The sequence below is a fragment of the Zalophus californianus genome, chromosome X (assembly GCF_009762305.2).
Source record: "Zalophus californianus isolate mZalCal1 chromosome X, mZalCal1.pri.v2, whole genome shotgun sequence".
Lineage (NCBI taxonomy): Eukaryota > Metazoa > Chordata > Mammalia > Carnivora > Otariidae > Zalophus > Zalophus californianus.
The window spans coordinates 44007057-44030359 of NC_045612.1; the positions used below are offsets into that span (position 1 = coordinate 44007057).

General features: G+C 42.4%; 1 protein-coding gene across 1 annotated transcript in view; it reads left to right on the forward strand.

The window, feature by feature from the left end:
* Positions 1-23303, forward strand: part of LOC113933884 (histone H2B type 1-A-like) — a 98426-nt gene that overhangs the window by 11308 nt on the left and 63815 nt on the right. Inside the window, exon 2 of the mRNA XM_035725851.1 lies at positions 22202-22220. Coding sequence (XP_035581744.1) covers positions 22202-22220 — 19 coding nt within the window. The remainder of the gene's footprint in view (positions 1-22201; positions 22221-23303) is intronic.

Consider the following 23303-nt stretch of genomic DNA (forward strand, 5'->3'; position numbering starts at 1 on the left):
GTTGCATTCTGAAAATACGCATGGTATGGTTTCGATCTTTTTGTACTTGTTGAGGGCTGGTTTGTGACTCAGTGTGATCTATTCTAGAGAATGTTCCTTGTGCCCTCGAAAACAATGTGTATTCTGCTGCTTTAGGATGAAATGTTCTGAATATGTCTCTTAAGTCCATCCGGTCCAGTGTCGAAATTTAAAGCCATTTTTCCTTATTGAATTTCTGCTTAGATAATGATCTGTCCAATGCTATAAGTGGGGTGTTAATGTCCCCTACTATTATTGTATTATTATCAATGAGTTTCTTAATGTTTATTATTAATTGATTTATATATTTGATGCTCCCAAATTAGGGGTATAAGTACATACCATTGTTAGATCTTCTTGATGGATAAAACCCTTAATTGGGATATAATGCCGTTCTTCTCTTATTACACTCTTTGGTTTAAAATCTAGTTTGTCTAAGTATGGCGACTCTGGCTTTCTTTTGATGTACATTAGCCTGATAGATGGTTCTCCATTCCACTCACCATCTGTAGGTGTCTTCAGGTCTAAAATGTGTCTCTTGTAGGCAGCATATAGATGGATCTTGTTTCTTTATCCATTCTGATACCCTATGTCTTTTGATTGGAGCATGTAGTCCATTTATATTCAGAGTGATTATTTAAAGATATGAATTTAGTTCTATTGTGTTACTTGTAGAGTTGGTGTTTCTGGTGATGTTCTCTTGTCCTTTCTAGTCTTTGTTGCCTTTGGCCTCTTTTTTTCCACTCAAGAGTCTCCCTTAAAATTTCTTTCAGGGCTGGTTTAGTGGTCATGAACTCCTTTAGTTCTTGTTTGGGAAACTCTTTATCTCTCCTATTCTGAATGACAGTTTTGCTGGATAAAGAATTCTTGGCTGCATAGTTTCCCCATTCAGCATGTTGAATATTTCCTGTCACTTACTTCTGCCCTCCTGCCATGTTTTTTGTGGACAGATCTGCTGTGAACCTGATCTGTCTTCCCTTGCTGGTTAAGGACTTTTTTTTCTTTGCAGCATTCAGGATTCTTTCCTTGTCTGTGTATTTTGTGAACTGGACTATGATATGTCTAGGCGATGGTCTGCTTCTGTTGAACTTAATGGGAGTTCTCTCTGCTTCTTGGATTTTGATGTCTGTGTTCCTCTCCAGATGAGGTAAGTTTTCACCTCCAATTGTTCAAATAAACCTTATGCCCCATTTTCTCTCTCTTCATCTTCTGGGACTCCTACGCTATGAATGTTATTACATTTTAATAAGTTGCTAAGTTCCCTAAGTCTACCTGCATGGTCCATTACCTTTCTTTCCCTCTTCTTTTCAGCTTCATTATTTTCCATAATTTTATCATTTATATCACTGAATTGCTCCTCGGCTTCGTCCATCCTTGTTTTTATGGCCTCCATGTGGGAAGGCATCTCCATTATAGCATTTTTAATTTCAGCCTGACTAGACTTTACTTCTTTTATCTCTGTAGTAAGGGATTCTCTAGTGTCTTCTATGAGTTTTTTAAGCCCAGCTTGTATCCTGAGAACCGTTGTTTTCAATTCTAGTTCAGACATTTTACTTATGTCTGTATTACTTAAATCCCTGGCCATGAGTTCTACTTCCTGTTCTTTCTTTTGGGGTGAATTTCTCTGTCTCGCCATGTTGTCCAGAAAAGAAAAGAAAGAAGAAAAAAATCCCCAAAATGAAAAAACAACACAAAAACCAAAGAAACAAAAAAGGAAGAAAAGAAAAACACCCCCCACACACAAAAAACTAGATCCTGGGTGTATTTTGGTCTGCTTGTTAAAAGAATCTAGATCCCAAAATAAAAGACAAAAAAAGAAAAGAAAAGAAAACTGAAAATAAATGAAAAATGAAATACATATGTCTAAAAATTTTTAAAAATCAATAATAGATGCCCATGGGTGGCTCAGTCAGTTAAGTGTCTGGGTGGCTGTTGGTTTCAGTTCAGTTCATGATCTCAGGGTCCTGGGATTGAGTCCTGACTCAGGCTCCATGCTTAGCGGGGACTCTGCTTGAGGATTCTCTCCCTCTTCCTCTGCCCCCTCTAAAATAAAAAAGAAATCTATAAAAAATAAAAAAAATTAATAATAAAAAATTTTAGAAAGGGAATTAAAAATAGAATAGAAAGGAAGTATGATAGTAAGAAAATAAAAATAAATGTGAAAAGGAAGCTAGATCCTATTTGTCCTAGAGTTGAAGCTTTGTAGCACTCTGATCAGTTGACTTGGTGCCATCAAATGGTTTGTGCTGGTCTTCTGGGGGAGGGGCTTGCTGTGCTGATTCTCAGGGGACTTGTTTCAGTGCAAATGCCCCTCTAGGGCACGGGGGGCCAGGACTTGGTGTGAGCAGCTCTGTCCTCCACTAGGTGGCGCCGTTTTTTGTCCTGAAGGCTTTCAGGGTTGATGGGCAGGGTGAATATGATGGCGCCCTGCTCTCTAGCCCTTGAGTTGAAGGTTCGCACCCCTCACTCTTCAATGAGCCCTCACAGAAGAAAAATCTATCACCGTGCTAATGTCCCCGTTTCCATCTGAACCCTGGTTCAAGATTTTTTTTTTTTTTTTGTCCAAGCTTTTTTATCTCAGGCATGTGACTGAGTTTCAAAACTCCCGTGGCACAGACCCATGCTATTCCTCTGGCGGGGGGGTGTCTTGCTGCACTTTTGCCATTTGCTGGTCAGTCTCAAGAAAGCAGGTGCATGATTGCCTGGCGGTTCACAGTTCATGGCAAAACAGAGCAGAAAGCTGGCACCAAGACCCAGGGCTCCCACCTGACTTCCCTGCTCTTATGCCTGGGAATAGTGCAGCAGGAGGCACCCCCCACTCTTCATGGGACCCAGGCGTTCCTTGGACCTTGCTGTGCCTCCTGGGACTCCTCCCCACTTTGCCACCTGAGCGCCTTTAGGCCAGGCATGTCCTCTGTGGTAGGAGACTTCGAAAAGTTCGTGTAATTTTGAAAGAACTGATTAGACCCACCAGAATAGAGAATTAGCATATGGGAAGAGAGATAAAAGAAATTATGGAGAATGGCTCCCAGAGAGATAAAGAGGAAAGAAAGATAAAAGAAAGGTGAAGAGACATAAGGCATGGACCAAAAATCTAAAAATTGCATCTCATGGGACTCGGTGAAGGAGATACCGGGCAAATGGCAGAAGAACAATATTCAAAGAGGAAAGAGCTGGTAATTTTCCAGAAGGGAGGAGAGCCATGGTTCCCTAAATTCAGGACACACACCTGGATGCGTCAAAGTAAAGCTGCAGAGCAATGAAAGCATAGGTACATAAAACATGGGTACATAAAAGCAAACAGTGACTGTGTGAAACAGTTCCAATAATGGTGAAGGGTAAGGGCCACTTAGAGGGGATTCTGTGGCTTAGCGCTTATTAACGTTAGGAAGGCTTGACCAGGCATTTTACAAAAGAGTAAGCATACATGTACCACCCCCCCAAAAAAAATTATACAGGAAGAGCATCATTTTATAAGTAGACTGAGAATCGCCTCCTAAAACCACGATGAGATACCATTTCACAGCACTGGAGTTCCAAGGAATAAAAAGACTGATCACGCGAAATGTTGGTGAGGAGCTACAGCAACGGGGACATCACATGCATCGCTAGTTGGTGTGCAAGATGGTCTGACTGTTTTGGACAATATTGATAGATGTGCAGGAGATAGATGCACACACTGCTGACTGTAGCACTTCACTCCTAGGCACCCAATCCAGAGACCTGAGCACAGGGAGACATGTATGAGAATGTTCTTAACAGCTTTGTATTTGTTAACCAGAGATGTAGAAGCCATCTAATGATCATCAACAGTAAAACGGATGAGAAATATATTCATACAATGGAATGCTATTCAGCAATGAAAATAAGTGAACCAGAGCTATTGGTATCATTATGGCTGTACCTCACACACAACAGTGAGAGAAAACAGCATGTTACAGAAATATACCTCTATCATGATATAATTTATATAAAGTTTAGAAACATGCAGAACAATGCTATCAGTGTATGTTGTTTAGCAATTAATATCTATGGGTAGAAATTCACGGAAATGAGAACCATCAGTTTAATAGAGGGGTTACTTCTGAGGGGGTCTGGGAGGGGTGCAGGGGAGGGGCACATGCAGGTTCAGTGGTATCTGTCATATTTTATTCCTTAAGCTGGGTGGTGGGTAGATGGATGTTTGGTTATAGTTTTCTTTCTATATTTTCTCTTATCCAAAATGTGTGTAAAGTTTTTACTAAATTGGAGTGATCACTGCCAACTCTGCTGTCCCTCTCTCCCCATGTCCAGTTAGTCACACTACGTTACCAGTTTCACTCCTCAAGCAGTCCCTGAATCTCTCCTCTCCACTCTGTCCCTACTGCTTCTTACCAGGCCTTCAACACTGTCACCTGGATTAAGGCAATGACCTCCTGCTTCCAGCCGTGGCCCTTTCAAATCTAGCTTCTATACCTACAGCCAGAGTGATCTAATGAAAACACAAACCAGACAGCCTGTCACTTCCCTGCTTAAAACCCTGCAAGGCTCCCCGATGCCTAGAGAACAAGGTACTAGTTCCAATTCCTTAATATAGCACACCAAGCCCTTCATGATTTGGTCCCTGCCTTTCTCCCCAATCTCATCTGCTACCACTTCTTGCCTTGCATTTGAAGTTCCAGAGATGCTGAACTCCTTGCCATTCCTGCAAGGGTGACTGACTCCTCCCGGTTTGCTTAGGGTTTTTCTGATCTCAGCACGGACAGTTCCACATCATGGGAGCCCCTCATTGATAGGCAACACGGGACTGACCTGGTATTAAACCTGAAAGTCCTGCATCCTAGGAAGCCCTTCAGAGGTACCTGGCAGGCTGGGACAGTTGGTCGCCCTAGTCCCCCAGCCTCCAAGCTGCTTCTGCAGCAGAATCAGCGCCTACTGTTTCTGCACTTGAGACATCTCCCTTTCCTCTTGCTTCCTCATTCTGAAAACAGGACTGAAAACAAACAACAAACAAAATATGATGTGAAATGTGAAAAACACTACAAAACCCACATAACTTACACTTTACCTCTTCCAGAAAGTTTCCTGACTAGCCACTGGGCTGGGTTCGATGCCCTTTCTCTGGGCTCCCGAAATAACCTGAGCACGTCTCTGTCATAGCATTTAATATATTATAACTCTGTGGCGAAAGTATCTGCCTCCCCCCTCTAGATTCTAACCACTTTATGGGCTCTCAGCTTATTCTTCTGTGATTCTCAGCACCTAGCAGTGCCTGATGTAGTAGGTACTCAGCAAATGTTTCTTACATAAATGAATAGATGAATGCAGGCTGTGCTGTAAACCCGAACATGAAATTTCCTGACCCTTCTTGGGGATAGCCTGGCTAAACTATGGTGGGTGGAGAGCTGAAAATTACTTGAAAGTGGCGATTCCAGGTTTTCCTTTGTTTTTCCCCGATCTTAAGGGAAAAGGGGAATGTTTATCCTGTTCCAGGGAACGACAAAAAATACTATCCCAAGTTGTACAGTTTAGATAGATGACCTCCCCCAGATGTGACAGTTTTATTGCATTTCTGCCAGTGGATTTTCCTCCCTTCTGGGAAGTTAGGTGGGGAGGGAGGGCATGATAACGTCCCTCATGGACCTCTAAAGCCCTATGACGTAAGGACTGGCTAGATCCCCGATGGACAAAGAATAAACCTAGGACTAGAAAGTTGAGTCAATTGCCATGCGTCACGCAGGTCAGGAAGCAGGTGAGCCAGGATTAGACCTCTGTTCTACCTAACACGCAGCCTAGCTTCTTGCTGCTTGCTGCTTCCCGGACTGGGGTGGGGGCTGGAGGGGTCCTGTGAATGGAAGCAGGTAGTGTAGTTGGATGCTGCTGTGGCAGGCCAATTGAGGCAGGGGGAGAGCCTGGATATCCTGGGCTCCCTCGCTGAGGCTGCCAGCATCCTAATCCCTGGGAGGCAGGGCAGGGATAGAGCTGGAAATCCTGGAGCTCAGCCAGAGAAGGGCTTTTCCCTCTGACCCGAGTGAGGCCTCTGGAAGATGTGACGGGACCAAAGACACAGCTCGTGGACCCCTGAGGCACTTACCCGTAGGAGGCCTAGCTCTACTAGATCTAGGTGAAGCCTGGCTGAGCACAGTCCCATGGCCCTGAAGTGCTCAGGCTCCAGGCTGGAGGTTTAGGACTCAGACTGTGTTTTAGCCTCAGATTACCAGCCTCCTAGCCTGCTGTGAGAGGTTATAGCCACGGGTTCCCAGGTTAGTCTGAAGTCCTACCAGATTTGAGGTCTGCTGAATTAAATGGCCTATCCCCTCTGCTTTGCCCATCCTCTCCCCTGATGCCAGAGTGCAGCAGAGCTTATCTCCACACCTAATCATAGGTCCCATGATCGGTATTCTATTGGAGTGAAATGCTCAGCCTTGACTCCAAGGGAATTCAAAACTTTCTGGGTTAATAAGCCTCTTCAAAGGAGGCTCATTTGACACCTGCTTATTCACCTCCTCCGCTGCTAATTTTTGGGATCTTGGAGCCACTGTGGAATTCCCTGTGCCTTAGCTTGACCCATCACTCCCCGCCCTCCTTTTTCCTGTCCAAGAGGGACCTTACCTGGGCTTGGGGACCCTCTGAATCCTAAATCTTTACTACCTATAGGCTTTTCTCAAGCAAGCCTCCCTCTACTAAGGAAAAGTAAAGGTGCAGGCACTCCTATTCTGGCCTCTACTTCTGTGCATCCTCCCGTCCCCACATTCACAGGCATTCACTGGACCCAGTCTAGCACAGGAGTCAAAACTGGATTTGATTCCTGGCTAGGCCACGCGTTAGGTAGGTGAGCTGGGGTAGTGGATAACCCAACCTCTCTGGGGCTCCCTCTTCTCAACAGAAGGAATTATGCCTGCCTGTCCTGTAAGGAAAATATGGGGGCAAAGGGTAAAGACTGGACCTGTGTGTAAAACAGACATAGGAGGGCGCCTGCTGCATAGAGTCTTCCAGAGCTCAATTTTTAAAAAATGGTTATTATGGAGATTTGTGTAGTGCTGGATCCTGGAAGGTGAGGAAGGGTAGGATGCGGCCCCCTAACTTCTGCGACATTACAATTGAACAGAGACCTACCACAGGCATACTCCCAAATGACTACCAATAGAAAGCTGCATCTGATCAAGACCAGGATGCACACATTGTGGGGGGTTCAGGGAGTATGAAGAGAGGGAGCAGGGAACTCACCATAGGCCTGTACCAGACACTGCACCTGGCATGCAACATCTGTTCCCTCATTCAACCCTAATCATGGCCCTTCCGGAGGGGCATTATAAAGAATACACCCGTTTTTGCAGTTGGAGGTACTGAGGCTCAGGGAAGGAGAAGTCACTGTAGGCTGGGATGGTCAGGTCGTCTTCACAGAGGAGGTAGGATCTGAGCCAAGACTTGCAAGGTGAATGGCACTTGGATAGGGAGAGGGTGAGTGGGAGAGGGTGAGTGGGAGTGAGGAGGAACAGCTTGCCAACAAAAGCCTGAGTCAGCAATGCCCAAAGCTAGCAAGGTAACAAGGCACTTTCCAATTGCTCCCTAGCATGTCTTCTGCGAGAGGCTCAGGCCCTTGTGAACATGCCTCAGAACCCTGGGGATGTAGGTGGTGAAACTGTACCGGGGGTGGGGGGGTGGTGTTGGTGAGAGGGTGGTTGTGGCAGCAGCGGCGGCAGCACTGGCACGTGGGCTGCTTCTGCTTTGGGCTGTTCAGGTCGGCTGCCGTGGGATCCTCCGTCTGTGCCCAGGCGTTCCTAAGAAAAGGTCTCACAGCCAGCCTCAGCCATATGGGGCTCGCCTTCCCGACAGCTCGAAAGGAAGGACAATGGCGGCGGCTGAGGGGCACTGGCCCATATATAGTCGCTGCATTTCCTGATGTCACGGGCAACCTCCACATCTGAATGGACAAAGTGCAAAACAGTGAAGTATGTCGCTATGTCAGGCCATGTCACATGTGCATTTGATTGCACACCCTTCTGCATCCCATCAACCAATCACAGTGGGATTCTGGCATCTTCTAAACTTCGTGTTGCCTCTATCAGAAACATGCCACATAGTTATAGGTCATCTGGACCACAAACTGATTCATGCCTGCCATATGGAACAACAAATTCTACCTCTTTTTAGAGTGGCTGAACATTAATTGAGGCTTTAACAATATTCCTACAGATTAAGTCCTCCTAAACAAGGACATAATCCAAAAGCAGGCCACTGTCAGTAGTATCAATAACCCAAACTGTATCTAGTAAAGGCTTATTATCAGATATAAACTATTAAAATATGTTTAACCTATATAAGTAAGTGATAAGATACATAAAACTTGAGGAAGAAATATCTACTTATGAAAGCAAAGTATTTTGAAGAAACCATTATGTTCTAGAACAGAATCTCATAACCACTGGAATAAAAGATTGAAGAAGTTCTGGACAGCATATAGGATACAGCTGGATAGACAATTGGTGAATTAGAACAGGTGGAAGAGATTGTGCAGAACACTTTATAGAGAGACAAAGAGAAAGAAAGGTTTAAAGAGAGCCCAAGAGACTTATGAAATGGACTAAGAAGTTATAAAGTACATGTCCTAGGCATCCCAGAAGCAACACACTGGGTGAATTTTCGAAAAGGTCATACAGATAAAAGTCATCCGTCACATTGGCTGATTTATGCCTACACCATTTTCATTTTAAGATGTCACCCAAAGCAACCAAATTGTAATGATTTCAGTTTCAGGTCCCAGAGAGAGTGTGAGTCCCATAAGTAGAGTTCTCACTGTCAAGAGAATGACTCTATCATGGCCCACGGCTGGGCCATTTTCTTTCCTCCTAGCATCTACCGTTTTCTCTGAGCCACCGTGGTTTGAGCAGGAACTGTCTCACATGGGCAGCAAGTGCTCTTGGAAATCATGTGACATAACTGACCAACCAGTGCCTCCAGTTCTGATAAAAACATGAATCAGAAAACAAGACAGCAATGTCCACAATAGCCAAACTGTGGAAAGAACTGAGATGTCCATCAGCAGATGAATGGTAAAGAAGATGTGGTATATCTATCTATATCTATCTATCTATTTATACACACACACACACACACACATACACACACACACAATGGAATATTACTCAGCCATCAGAAAGGATTACTACTTACCATTTACATCGATGTGGATGGAACTGGAGGGTATTATGCTGAGTGAAATAAGTTAATAAGCATACATACGTTAATCAAAGAAAGTTAATTATCATAGGGCTTCATTCGTAGGTGGAATATGAGAAACAGCGCAGGGGACCATTGGGGACGGGAGGGAAAACTGAATTGGAACTCATCAGAGAGGGTAAAAAACCATGAGAGACTCTTAACTATAGGAAACACACTGAGGGTTGCTGGAGTGGAGGTGGATGGGGGATTGGGGTAACTGGGTGATGGGCATTAAGGAGGGCACGTGATGTGATGAGCCCTGGGTGTTATACGCAACTGATAAATAATTGAACACGACATCTGAAACTTATGATGTACTATAAGGTGGCTAATACAATTTTAATTAAAAATTCACTCCCCTTCAAAAAAAAAAAAAAGAAAAAATCCAAACAAGGATATGGTCAAACCATTTGCTTCAAAGTCAGAATTCAAATACAAAAAGAGATCCTTGTAAAATCATTAAAAATACTTAAATATTTTCCTAAATTTAAAATTGTTTTCTTTATTTAAAATTAGTTTCAGAGGTAGAATTTAGTGATTCGTCAGTTGCATATTACATCCAGTGCCCTCCAATGTCCATCACCCAATTATCTTCCCCCCCCCACCACCCTTCTAGCAACCCTCAGTTTGTTTCCTAGAGTTCAGCGTCTCTTATGGTTTGCCTCCCTCTCAATTTTCATCTTCTTTTATTTTTCCTCCCCTTTCCCTCTGTTCATCATTTTGTTTCTTAAATTCCACATAAGAGTGAAATCCTATGGTAGTTGTCTTTCTTTGACTGACTTATTCCGCTTAGCTTAATACCCTCTAGTTCTTAAATAAAATCTTTAAAAGGGGGGGTGGGGCGTGCCTGGGTGGCTCAGTTGGTTAGGCGTCTGCCTTCGGCTCAGGTCACGATCCCAGCGTCCTGGGATCGAGCCCCATATCAGGCTCCCTGCTCAGCCAGGAGTCTGCTTCTCCCTCTCCCTCTGCCACTCTCCCTCTGCTCATTCTCTCTCTCACTCTCTGTCTCAAATAAATAAATAAATAAAATCTTTAAAGAAATACCCTCTAGTTCCATCCACATCATGGCAAATGGCAAGAATTCATTCTTTTGATGGCTGAGTAATATTCCATTGTGTATATATATATATATATATATATATACATATATATATATATATATATATATATATAAAACACATCTTCTTCATCCATCCATCTTTCGATGGACATCTGGGCTCTTTCCATATTTTGGCTATTGTGGACATTGCTGCTATAAACATTGGGGTGCATGGCATGTGCCCCTTTGATTCACTGTGTTTGTATCTTTTGGATATATACGTAGTAGTGCAATTGCTGGCTCATAAGGTAACTCTATTTTTAACTTTCTGAGCAACCTCCATACTCTTTTTCAGAGTGGCTGCATGAGTTTGCATTCCCACCAACAATGTAAGTCGGTTCCCCTTTCTCCCCATCCTTACCAACATCTGTTGCTTCCTGAGTGGTTCATTTTAGCTCTTCTGACTGGTGTGAGGTGGTATCTCCTCATGGTTTTGATTTGTATTTCCCCGATGTCGAGTGATGTTGAGCATTTTTTTCATATGTCTGTTGGCCATTTGTATGTCTTCTTTGGAGAAATGTCTGTTCATGTCTTCTGCCCATTTCTTGAGTGGAGTTTTTGGTTTTTGGGTGTTGAGTTTGATAATTCTATATAGATTTTGGATCCTAGCCCTTTGTCTGATAAGACATTTGCAAATATCTTCTCCCATTCCGTAGGCTGCCTTTTAGTTTTGTTGACTCTTTCCTTTGCTGTGCAAAAGCTTTTTATCTTGATCAATAAGGAAACAAGGGCTTTGAATGACACACTGGACCAGATGGACTTAACAGATATAGTCAGAGCATTTCTTCCTAAAGCAACAGAATACACATTCTTCTCGAGGGCACATGGAACGGTCTCCAGAATAGATCACATACTGGGTCACAAATCAGGTCTCAACAGGTATAAAGTTGTTTTCTTTACATTACTTAGGGCCCCAAAATACACCCCACATAGTTGAATTGGTGGATAAATACAAAAGCTGCAGATTGGAAAAAATGATTACCCTAATTCTCTAAGAAACCACCATAGGGAGGAAAGTAGAGTCAAGAAATGCAAAATACTTTAAAATTTAAAGCACATTCCTTCAAAAACATATGATAATACAGGTAAAGGCATTTCTTAAATATATTCACATACAAATAAACTACAGAACCTGAACCAAACAAAGGGACTTAAGAAGAACTAAAGAATTTGGGGGGTCAATGATGTGTTTTAATCCCAAATGTTCAGGCTTCCAAAGTCATTTCCATTTGGACCTTTAATGAACAGCTAACTACTGCAAGTAGAACAGTTCCAATCATGAAAGGAGAAAAAATATCTCATTTTTATTATTAGAAAATACAAGTAAAGAAGGCTTGCTATTCTGATTTTTGTAGAGTCCCATTTACACATGAGGATACAAAAAATTTACTTGAAATATTAGTAATCAAATACTTCACTTATCTGGATGCAAGGGAAAACAGATATGTCCACCACCACCTATGAATTTATATCATTAAAGCACGATGATTAGAAGCCAGCTAGCAAACAAACAACAGGGAAGGAGTCCCTCCAATTTTCTCCACAATCCCCAAGAGGGAAGCTCCTAAGAATGCTCTTATTGGCTAATCCTGGGTTAACTTCTCACTTTTTGGGCCAACGGCTGTGGCTCAGGGGTGGTAAATCTGTCATAGGTTGAACCAATATGAAGCTTAAGGTATAAATTGCTCTCATTGGGAACTCCCATTATCCAAGTGATTTGTGATTACTATATTCAGTTCTATCCCGTTAAATTTTTTCTTCAAATTTGTCATTACCATTATTACAACTGTTTCATACAGTCATTAGTTTCACTTACCTCTATTTACTAATTCATTCTGTTACCCTTCTTACTCACAGCTGAGATCATCTTCCATCTCCTTAACTGTATTCTTTCTTTTTTTTATGTTAAATTAGCTGACATGTAATACATCATTAGTTTTTGATGTAGCATTCAACAATTTATTAGTTGTGTATATACCCGGTGCCCATCTTCTTTAGAAGCTCCTCTAATATGGTATCCGATGGTGGAAACACTGTGAGTTACCATTTTTCTCAAATGTCTTTTTGCTGAGTTAAGTTTTTAAGGTAGCCAGCATTGAGATGGGGTTAAGTGTGCAGGGCATTTAATCAGGTTCGATAACTGAGGAAGGCACCAGACATTTATTAATGACCTCTCCTTAATCAGACATAAAATGTGGCCCTCAGGGAAGCCCCAGAACTTGGGCCAGGCAGCTCTCTGCAGCTGACAAAATGCCTGAAAGGTGTAATGGCTAAGGACATCCAGCTGACTGCACTCTAAGTAACCAAAGCCGAAAGTCTTTGTTGAGGGGGGTTCTGGACGGTCCATCTTTATGTCTATCACAGCCTCATTATCAAATGATACCTTGACTAAGTATGCAACTGCGGCTTGACAGGTATTTTCTCTCAGCACATGCTTTTCTTGATCAAAAGAGGTATGCTGTCACACTACCTGGTATTGTTTTCAGGCACAGCGTCCTTTTGTCTGCTATTGTGCTCTCTATGCTTACATCGTAGCCTTACTAGGAAGTCTCCAGCTGTGCTTCCTGAATCTAGAAATTCACGATTTCCCTAAATTCTGGGGAAATTACCAGGCATTTGTCTTTGAATATTATTTTCCAAATTTGCCCAATTTCCTCCTCATGGAATGCCAGTGAGAGGCACTTAACTACTACTTACTCCATTCCTTAAGCCTCTTTGCCTCACTTTCATCCTATTTTTCTCTTTATCCATCTATGAGGGGTTCTGTGTTATTTCTTTCACCCATCTTCTAGTTCACCCATTCTCTCTATCCAGTAGGTGTCCTTTGTTGTGTACAATTTCATGGATATTTTAATCTACTGGTTATGATTTTCAGGACTAGAAAACCATTTAACACATTTTTGATAACTAGCCACTTCTTACTCATATTTTACAAGTCTTGTAGTTATTTATATACATGTGTTAACGATTTTTTAAATTTGGCATTTTGTAATAATACTTTGGAGCTTTCCAGTTTGGTTTCTTGTTAGATTTTGACAAGGGTGGCTTATTTTTGGATTGTGTACTTATACAAGAGGAGTTTATGTGCAAGAATCTTGTAAAAACCTCAATTAAGTTTACTCCTCCAGAAAGGATTAGATGTGCATTTGCCATGTGTCTGAGTTTCTGACCAGGAACTGTTGGCATCATGCTGGTAGTGCTAACCTGAACCCCAAAGCTACACAAGGACACTCGTGTGAATGCACATCCTCGGAGAAAATTTTTTTTTCCCCTCACTCAGAACTAAGGACCGGGAATAGAATTTTCCTTGGCATCTCCTTTTCCCAGTAGGAAAGAGTCCACTTTTCTCAAAGGTTGTAGTCATTCAAGCACCATTTCATGCAAAGCTGAGTATGTACTGGGGATGCCTCTTATTTCCTCAGGGCCATGTGCATAGGAGGTAAAACAACAAAAACAAAACAAAAAAAACCTGAACATTCAAATGGCCTGAGTTAGAATACATGGTTGGCATCAAGGGAAATCGTTTTACTACTATTAATTCGAACTATTCTCCTCTGACCTGATGGAAGTGTTGAGAGAGACGTCCACGCACAGGCCTGGATTCATATCCTTCTCCTCATGGTTAAAAGCATACAACTAGTCAAACAAAGAAACAAACAGCAAGTAAAGTATAATTCCAATTTCCCACTCAGTCGCAGAGGCTGAGTACCTGGTAAGACTCTTACTGGTTCAGTCTGAGACACCTGACTGCACACTGGGCCCAAGGCTGAGAGTCAGTGGTTCCGCATCCCTGACTGGCTAACTCACAGCTCACTGAGGCCTTGTCTAGAAGCCTCCATCATCCTCATGAAGCCGATCTGCAAGTCCTGAAGGTTTGCGATTTCCACAAGAAAAGATTACAGGCTTGGGAACAATGGAATCAGATAAATCTGGGCTACCTAAAGTGGTAGCTCCAGGTACTAGGGAGCCTGGAGTAGGAGTTGTTTCCTGAACTTTTTGATTTAGCGAATTCTGCACTGAGTTTGGGTTTTCTCTTCTGTTTCTCCATGAATTCCGTAACAAAAATAATGTTGACTAAGCTTGATTAGAGGAATGTTTGACTTATTAATACTATTTTCCCAGGGTTGTGGCTTATACTTTGTTCCTTAAGCAACGAATCCTTTTCCCTCCAGTAGTCTTTACCATTAAGTACGCTGTTAGATAGATAATGATGCTCACCTAGTGCTCTTTGCCCTCAATCACCTTCTGAAGTGAATAATCAGATGTATTCCCTTTCTATCCCTGTCTTCAACAGCAAATCCATCTTCTTTCTCCCTACCCTAGATTTTATATCTGTCCCTTACCTCACACTCCCAGGCTTTAGAGGCTATGTGGTGCATTTTCAACCTTATTTCACTCATGCTTCTATTTGATCTCTGAGAATAGAGAGGCAAAGCCCAAATAAAGTACACAAACATCCCACGCATAGATGATGTCTCACTTAAAACTATATCTAAAGCGTTGGTATGTCACATGGACAAACGTTGAGATTTTGAAACAGCAGCAACGAGCATGATAAAAATTCAGTGACTTAGTGAAGTGCTCTTTATGCAAAACTGCTCAACAATACTACCTTTCAAAATAAGCATGGTTTGTAAAGAGCCTTTGGCTTTCCAAATTTGTTTCCTTTGTGTATGGCAGTTTGAGGTCCTCCCAAGGACCGTTCACTTCTAGTTGATTTTATGACAATTGTTCCTGATTTCCCTGCATACAACTTCCTTCTTCTCAAATCCTTAATGAGATTTTTCAAAGATTTCAGGATAATAATACATAATAATCCTTATGAGGGTACCTCTCTATCCTAAATCCTTACTCTAATGATCGTAAGGTGAACTCTGAAGTTCTAATGGCTCATCAGCGATCACCCACATTGGACGAGAACAAAACAAAACCAGACTTTCCACTCAGTACTGGAGCAGGCATTGCACACCTTCACACCTTTGCTACTCAGAAAAGCCCTCTCTAGTATCCTTCCCTCCCCACCATCTTTCTCATGAACTTGTTGTGTTCTGATGATGCTGAATAAAATTTGTGATCTGTCTCTCTGGGGGTGGGGTCCTATTCCTCTTCTGTCTGATAGGTTAAAGCATAGTTTTTTTGATTTTTGTAGATTATCCAGATTTGTCTCTTTGGCTGGCTGAATACGTCATCCTTCGTGGGGGAATTGCAAATTCTTTAAATTGCACAAATGCCATTCTTAAATAGTTGACCTAATGTTGGTTGCTAAAAGAAATTCTAATCGATTTCTAAGAATTGAAATCAGAGTATCTTCTTCCATCAGAGAGGTAGGAAACTAGAAAAAAAATAAAACATACAATAAAATTAAGCAACATTGCAATCATCTTGAGTAAACAGAGGGTGAATGAGGTCCCCTTAGTTCTCCGATGGGACACCAAATAATCAATATGATGGAAGAGGCACTGCCTAGGCCCATGTACAGCTCAGGTATCTTATCTCATGTGGGATGCATTCTGTCCCACCAAATTCATATGATGCAGTCCTAACACTCGGTACCTCAGGTGGGAGCATATTTGGAGACAGGGTCTTTAACAAGACAATCAAGTTAGAATACACTCTTTAGCATGGGCCTTAACCTAAAACAACATTTCCTTAGAGGACATGTGGACACAGGGACATGTGTATAGAGAAGAAAATGGGACAAGACAATGGGAGGAGTCAGCCATCTGAGAGCCTAGGAGAGAGGCCAAGGAAAGAACCTCCCCTCACACAACTCAGGAGGATGCAACCTGGCCCACAAATCTTGGTTTGGACTTCTAACCTCCAGAACCGTGAGATCACATGTTTCTGTTCTTCTTAAGCTCCCCAGTCTGTGGAACTTTAAAATGATAGTTCTAGCACACTAGATTTTGTTTCTAGAAGCGGGGTGATGATGTAACAAACAATAAATTGGGAGCGGCTCTGAAATTAGGCAATGGCTTAAGGTGGTAGAATTTCAAGGTGCACGATAGAACAAGCCGAGATTGCCTTAGAGGACTGTTGGCTGAAATAGGGGCATTAAATGTATTTCAGGTGAGGGCTCATACAGAAAATAGGAGAGCTGTAGGGAAACCCTCCATCAGCTTACAGAATGCATATATCATCATGAAAAAGATGTTGCTAGGAATGTGAGTGTCAAGGGTGAGATAGCAGATGGAAATTGGGAGCATGTTATTGGAAACTTGAGAAATGGCCATCCTTGTTATCAAGTGGCAGACCACTTGGCTGAATTGTGTTCTAGTGTTTCGTGGAAAGTAGAACTTTTACATGACAAACTAGGACAGTAAGCTGAGGAGATTTCAAAGCACAGGGTTGAAGAAGCAGCCCAGTTACTACTTCCTGCAATATAAAAATGCCAGCGGAGATAAATTAAAGAAGGTGCCATGAAACAAAAAGAAATGATCACATAATACTTTGCAACCTTCTCAGCCTATCCAGGTAGCCTGCTTTGGGAAAAGGGCCAAGGGTGTGCCTGGGGAAAACCATTACCAACTTAGGCATGTGAGACGTGGGTCCAATCAAACATCTCAGCAGAAGCCAGGGATAGAGATATGGTTATCCAGGAAAGATGTGTGGAAGACCCTCCTGTGTGATGGCTTGAAATCTCTGAAGCTCAGGGGGAGCCAACAGGTGTTTCATTTTGTGGATTTAATGCCAGGAGAAACAAGGCCAGCTTGGATTGAAGGGGAAACAGAAGGGGCAAAAGGAAGGAAAACTGTTGGAGTGCTGGAATTCTACAGGCAAGAAAAGGGCCCACAGCTATATCTCCCTGGGAACAGGTGCTATTCTTCAGGAAAGGGGGCAAAGGATCCCACTGAAGGTTCAGTGGTTGGCAGGGCTGCCACTGCCATTACAGACCCAGAGGCACAATGCCAAGGTCTGTAGAGCCATCTCCTCTGTGATTCCTGAGACTGAGGCCGCCCCCTGGACTGCAAAGTTTAGGACCAACTATGTTGTTCAGTAGAAGGTACTACAGCAGCGCTGGATGGGTGGGAGAATGTGGGGCAGAGAATGTGGGGCTGTCACCCTTGTGGGCTCAGAGGTCAGAGCCTAGAGCCAAAGAGGATTCTTCCCAATCCTTAAAATCTAATATAATTTCCCCTACTAGTTTTAAACTTTCTCTGGACCAATGAGCCCTTTTTTCCTTCCAATTTCTTGATTTTGGAATAGTGACATCTATCCTGGGCCTGTTCAGTTATTGTACATTGGAAGCAGATAATTTCTGTTCTTTTGTCACACATTCTCAGTTGGAGAGGAAATTTGCCTCAGCATTAACCCTAGCTGGAAGCTCACCCTTATCTGATGTATAGCATATTTAGATGAGATTTCACCTTAGCATTGATGCTGGACTGGGGTGAAGCCTTTTGGTGATATTTGCATAGAATGAATGTACTGTGTGTAGAGAATGTGAATTTTGGGGGTCCAGAGGCTGACTATCATGGATTGAATTTTGTGCTCCTAAAATATAGATGCTGTAATCCTAACCCCTAGTCCTTCAGGAGGTGAGATTATTTGGTGATAGGGAATTTACCGAGGTATTCATGTTCAAGTGAAATCATTGGGGTAGGCCTCATCCCAATATTACTGGTGTCCTTATAGAAAGGGAAAAACTGGAGTTGTAGACACCGACAGAGAAAAGACCATGTGAGCACATGTTGTGAGGACATGGCTAATTTAAGCACATATTGTGAGGACATGGCTATTTTAAGCCAATGTAAAAGATGCTTGCCTCATAGTGCTGAGACTCACCCAACCCTCTGACCCATGATTTTCAAATTCTAGCATCCAGGAGTGTGAGGTCGTAAATGATACGTTATTTGATTTGGCCAGTCCCTGCTATTTGGTTTAGCAGGCTTAGGAAACTAAAATAACATCACTAGAAACTAATATAATATCCTTCAATTTCCATGATTAAAAACCTATAACTAATCAAAGAACAGATAGCAAGGAAAGTATCACTGATGCTTGATGAATCTATAACAAAGGAGGCCAGAATCTACAATGGGGAAAAGACAGTCTTTTCAGTAAATGCTATTGGGAAAACTGGACAGCTCCAGGCAAAAGAATGAAACTGGACCACTCTCTTATACCATGCACAGAAATAAACTCAAAATTAATTGAAGAGCTAAGTGTGAGACTTTAAATCATAGAACTCCTAAAAGAAAACATAAGCAGTAATCTCTTGGACATAGGCCTTAGCAACATATTTATGGATATGTCTCCTCGGGCAGGGAAAACAAAAGCAAAAATAAAAAGCTGTCGCACCGCAAAGGAAACCATTACTCAAAAAAAAGTCAAACTAGTGAATGGGAGAGGATATTTGCAAATGGTATATTCGGTAAGTGGTTAATATCCAAAATATATAAAGAACTCAAACAACTGAATAGGAAAAACACAATCTGATTAAAGAATGGACAGAGGATCTAAGGAGACATTTTTCCAAAGAACACATACAGATTACCAACAGACCCATGAAAAATGCTCAACCTGATTACTCATCAGAGAAATGCAAATCAGAAACACAATGTGATATCACCTCACACCAATCAGAACGGCGAGTATCAAAAAGTCCAGAAAATACAAGTGTTGATGAGGATATAATGAAAAGGGAGCACTCATGCACTTTTGGTAGGAATAATACTTGGCACAAACACCGTGGAAAACAGTATGGAGGTTCCTCAAAAAATTAAGAAGTAGAACTATCATATGATCCAGTAATTTCACTACTGGGTATTTACCCAAAGAAACCCAAAACCACTAATTTGAAAAGATGTGTGCAACCCTATGTTTATTGCAGCATTATTTACAATTGCCAAACTGTGGAGGCAGCCCAAGAGTCCATAGGAGTTGAATGGATAAAGAAGATGTGATATGGGGGCACCTGGATGGTGCAGTTGGTTAAGTATCCAACTCTTGGTTTCGGTACAGGTTCTGAACTCAGTGTCGTAGGATGGAGCCCTACGTGGGGCTATGTGCTCAGCACAGAGCCTGCTTAGAATCCTCTCTCCCTCTCCCTCTGACCACCCACGCCACATGCTCATGCACACTTGTGTCTTGTGTGTGTGTGTGTCTCTCTCTCTCAAATAAGTAAATCTGTAAAAATAAGATGTGAGATACAGACATAGATAATGGAATATTTTTCAGCCATAAAATATAACAAAATCTTGCCATTTGCAACAACACAGATGGAGCCAGAGAATAAATGCTAAGCAAAATAAGCCAGTCAGAGAAAGACAAATGCCATATGATTTCACTCACATGTGGATTTTAAGAAACAAAACAAATGAGCAGAATTGAAAAAAATGTGAGAGAGAGAGAGAGAGAGACAAACTAAGAAACAGGCCCCTTCCAACAGCTGCTTATGGATAGGAATCATGCTCAGGATCCTGTCACTGGCCTACAACACCATGCCCACCTACAGATAGCACCTCTAGAAGGTTCACTCTAGCAGGTCTCCCACCACTGGCCCTCACTCTACTGCACAGGCACAGGGGAAAGATGGTGTGGCCACAGGACAGCATATTGACATCCATGACCCACCTACCCAATGTCCTCATGGGTCTGTATCAGGCCCTGCCATCTGTTACTGGCCAGCAATACCACACACACCTGTAGATAGTCCCTGCAGCTATGTACCTATAGACCCCCGGCCCGACCCCCATCACTGGCTTTCAACTCAGTATGCAGGCCCAGGGCAAGAGACTACAGCTGTACAAGAGCCCACCATCATCCAGGGTCCCTGTAGCTGACAGTGGGCTCAGATCAGGCTCTGCCATCTGTCACTTGCTGGCATCATCATGCCGACGGGTAGCTTGTCCCTCCAGGTGTGGACCCGCATGACCCTCAGCCAGACCCCATCACTGGACTCCACTGCTATCTGCATACCTGGGGGTAGAGTGTGAAGCCATAGGAGAGTACACTGGCACCCAGGCCCTCTACAGATGCCAGTGAGTGCACAGTTGGCCTTGGCCTTTGCTACCTTCCCCGGCCCCCATCACCACAAATGTGTCTGCAGGTGACACCTGCAGTAGACCCTCACAGCCTAGTGTGTGTACACCACTGTTTCTGGCCACCATTACTGCCTGCCCTGGTCCCTAGCTATGGGTCCTGGAGTCACCACTTAGGAGCCCAACAGCCCCTCTAGCCATTGAATTCTCTCTGCCATGCTCATCGACAAACACACAGATGTTGACACTGTGGACCCTCAGGGCCCTGAACTGAAGAGACATCACAGCCCCCTAGGTCCTGTTGCTGCGATGTGCCCCTGTACATAGCACCATGCACCAGTCAATGCAGGGGCATAGAACAAGCCAGTATGCTGCACATCCATACTGCATAATCACTCCATAAAGTCTGGAAGACTTTACTGCTTCCTCAAATGCACAGACACTTACACAAGGCAACAGTGATGAGAATGAGGGAAACCTGTGTCTACCAAAGGAATACTGTAAACCTCCAGTAACTGGCCCCAAAGAAGTGGAGATCCGGGAATCCTCTGACAAAGAATTCAACCCAAATTGTTCTACAAAGACTCACAGGGCTATAAGAGAACACAAATAAAGAAATTAATGATATCAGGAAAACAATTCAAGAACAAATCTGAGAAGCTCAACAAAGAGACAGAAAAAGAACTAACCTGAAAATTTGGAGCTGAAGAACACAATGAACTAAATAATTCAATAGAGAACGTCAACAGCAGACTTGACTGAGCAAAGGGGAGACTCAGTGAGCCCAAAGACATATGAATTGATATTATACAACTAGAAATGCCAAAAGAAAAAAAAAACAATGAAAAGAAATGAAGAAAGCCTATGTGAGTTATGGGATACCATCAAAAATAATAATGTAGCAATCATTGGCACCCCAGAAGGAGAAGAGAGGGAAAAAGAGTACAAAGCTTATTGAAAGAAATAATGACTGAAAAGTCCCCAAACATGGGGAGAGATGTGGACATCCAAGTTCATGAAGCTAATAAGTCACCTCAAAATTACAATCCAAAACATGCTTCACTGAGACACATAAGAATCAAATTGTCTAAATCCAAAATCAAAGAGAGAGTTTTAAAAGCAGCAAGAGAAAAAAATTTTTTCTCTCATACAAAGGAAGCCCCATAAGGGTATCGGTGGATTTTTCAGCAGAAGCCTTAAAGCCCAGGAGAGGATAGGATGATTGATATATTCAAACAGCTAAAAGAAAGAAAATGCCCACCAAAAATACTTGAGCCATCAATGCTGTCCTTCAGAATTGAAGGTGAAATAAAGACTTTCCCTAATAAATAAGAGTTGAGGGAACCTGTCGTGACTAAACGTGGATCACAAGAAATGCCGAAGAGTTCTTCAAGCTGAAAGAAAAGGACACTAATTGGTCACACCAAAACATTTGAAAATATACAACACACTGCTAAGGTTAAGCATATAGTCAGATTCAGAATACCCTAATACTGTGAATGCAGAGAGGTGCTGACCGGGTAACCTGAGAATAAAGAATAAAAGATAAAGGTATTGAAATTTGCCGTAGTTTCAACAATTTGTTAATGGATACACACACTCACACACACACACACACACACACACACACACGTAAACGATCATGTAAGAAAAGTAAAAGGGGGGGAATAACAGGACGGAGTTGGGCTGTGACCAAATTTAAGCTGTTGTCAGTGTAAAAGAGACTGTTGTACCTAAAGGATGTTGTATGTAAACCTCACGGGAGCCACAAAGCAAGGATCTACCATAGATACACAAAAGGTAAAGAGAAAGGAATCAAAGCACACCAGTATGGAAAATGGTCAATTTACAAAGGAAGGCAACAAGAAAGGAAGAAGTGAAAAGTAGAATTACAAAGCAGCCAAGAAACAAATAATAAGGTGGCATTACTAAGTATATCAATAATTACTCTCTTAATGGAGTGAATTCTCCAATCAAAAGACCTACAGTGGCTTAGTGATCAAAAAGCAAGATCTAACCAACTGCTGCCTACAAGAGACTCACCTCAGCTCTAAGGACACACAGAGGTACAAAGTGAAGGGATGGCAAAAGATATTCCATGCAGGTGGAAACCAGAGAGAGCAGGGTTAGCTACACTAATGTCGGACAAAATAGACTTTAAGCCAAAATGGTAACAGGAGACAGAGATGGTCATTAGGTAATGACGAGGGGGTCAATTCTTCAGGAATATATAGCAATCATAAATATGCACTCCACACTTGAGCACCGAAATATATTAAGCAAATCCTTAAAAAACCAAAAGGAGAAATAGACAATAATACGATAATACAAGGAGACTCCAATACCCCAATTTCTTAAGATGTTATTTATTCATTGGACAGAGAGAGTAAGCACAAGCACGGAGAGTGGCAGGTAGAGGGAGAGGGAGAAGCAGGCTCTCGACTGAGTAGGGAGCCCAACGAGGGGCTCGATCCCAGGTCCCTGGGTTCATGACCTAAGCTAAGACGGACAGTTAACCGACTAAGCCACCCAGGCGCCTCCAATAGCCCACTCTCAATATTGGATGGGTCCTCCAGACAGAACATCAACAAGGAAACATTGGAATTGAGCCATACTGTAGGCAAAAAGGACTTAAAAAACATATATGGAACACTTCATCCAAGAGCAACAGAATACACATTCTTCTCAGGTGCACACAGAGCGTTCACCAAGATAGATGGCAAAACAAGCCTTAGCAAATGTAAGAATATTAAAATCATACTATCTTTTCCGACTACAAGCGTATGAAATGAGATATCACTAACAGGCAAAAAGGTAGAAAATTCACAAGTATGTGGAAAACAACATGCTTCTTGATAACACTTGGGTCAAAAGGAAATCAAAAGGGGAAATCCAGGAGCAAATGCAAATGAAATCACACCATATCAAAGGATATAGGTGCTGCTAAAGCGGTTCTAAGAGGGAAACTTACAGTGACAAACACCTACATTAACAAACAAGAA